Source organism: Eurypyga helias, unplaced genomic scaffold, assembly GCF_000690775.1.
Source record: "Eurypyga helias isolate BGI_N326 unplaced genomic scaffold, ASM69077v1 scaffold38821, whole genome shotgun sequence".
In the NCBI taxonomy this organism is placed as follows: Eukaryota; Metazoa; Chordata; class Aves; order Eurypygiformes; family Eurypygidae; genus Eurypyga; species Eurypyga helias.
In genome coordinates, this window is record NW_010230848.1 from 285 (window position 1) to 1,060 (window position 776).

Genomic DNA, 776 nt, shown 5'->3' on the forward strand with positions numbered 1-776 from the left:
GCCTCCTGGAAAGTGTTTGAGGTCACCAGCCTGCTCCGGTCCTGGCTCCACCAAGCCGTGCCTCCTAGGCACCACGGTCCCACTGGAAAGGAGCGGTGGGAGGCCAGCGGGTTGGCCACCCTGGCCACCGCCTCAACACACTTGGCCACCTCGAGCGATGCTGGCCACGGGGCGCCAGCCCTGCCCCGGGACATGACGGACGGAGTCCTGCTGCTCGTCTTCTCCAGGGACAAGTCTCCGGGAGACCACAGCCTCATCAGGACAGCAGAGACCTCCAAGCACGTCATGCGTGACAGCGGCTCCCAGGGCGTGGGGACCCGCCGGCACCGCAGGAACAGGAAGGAGAGGCAAAGGATCAAAGCGAGCGACGCTGCCGCTGCCGTCCCCGGGGAGGAGAGCAGGTCCTTGTGCAGGAGGGTGGACATGATGGTGGATTTCGAGCAGACCGGCTGGGGCAGCTGGATCGTCTACCCCAAAAAGTACAACGCCTACCGGTGCGAAGGGCTGTGTCCGTCGCCTGTGGATGAAACCTTCAAGCCCACCAACCACGCCTACATACAGGTAAGAGGAGGGTGCTGTCTCCGCTCCCCCCGCGCACCCGCGGGGCAGGGGCGATGCTTTGCCCTTCCTGTGTCTCCCCACAGAGTTTGCTGCAGCTCTACAAGCCCAACCAGGTGCCCTGCCCCGCCTGCTCCCCGGTCAGGATGAGTCCCCTCTCCATGCTCTACTACGAGAAGGGCGAAATCGTCGTCCGCCACCACGAGGACATGATCATC

General features: G+C 64.6%; 1 protein-coding gene across 1 annotated transcript in view; it reads left to right on the top strand.

Moving 5' to 3' along the window:
- Positions 1 to 773, top strand: part of NODAL (nodal growth differentiation factor) — a gene marked incomplete at its 3' end in the record, with an annotated part of 986 nt that extends 213 nt beyond the window's left edge. Inside the window, exons 2-3 of the mRNA XM_010160877.1 lie at positions 14 to 561; positions 645 to 773. Coding sequence (XP_010159179.1) covers positions 14 to 561; positions 645 to 773 — 677 coding nt within the window. The remainder of the gene's footprint in view (positions 1 to 13; positions 562 to 644) is intronic.
- Between the last annotated feature and the right edge of the window lie 3 nt (positions 774 to 776).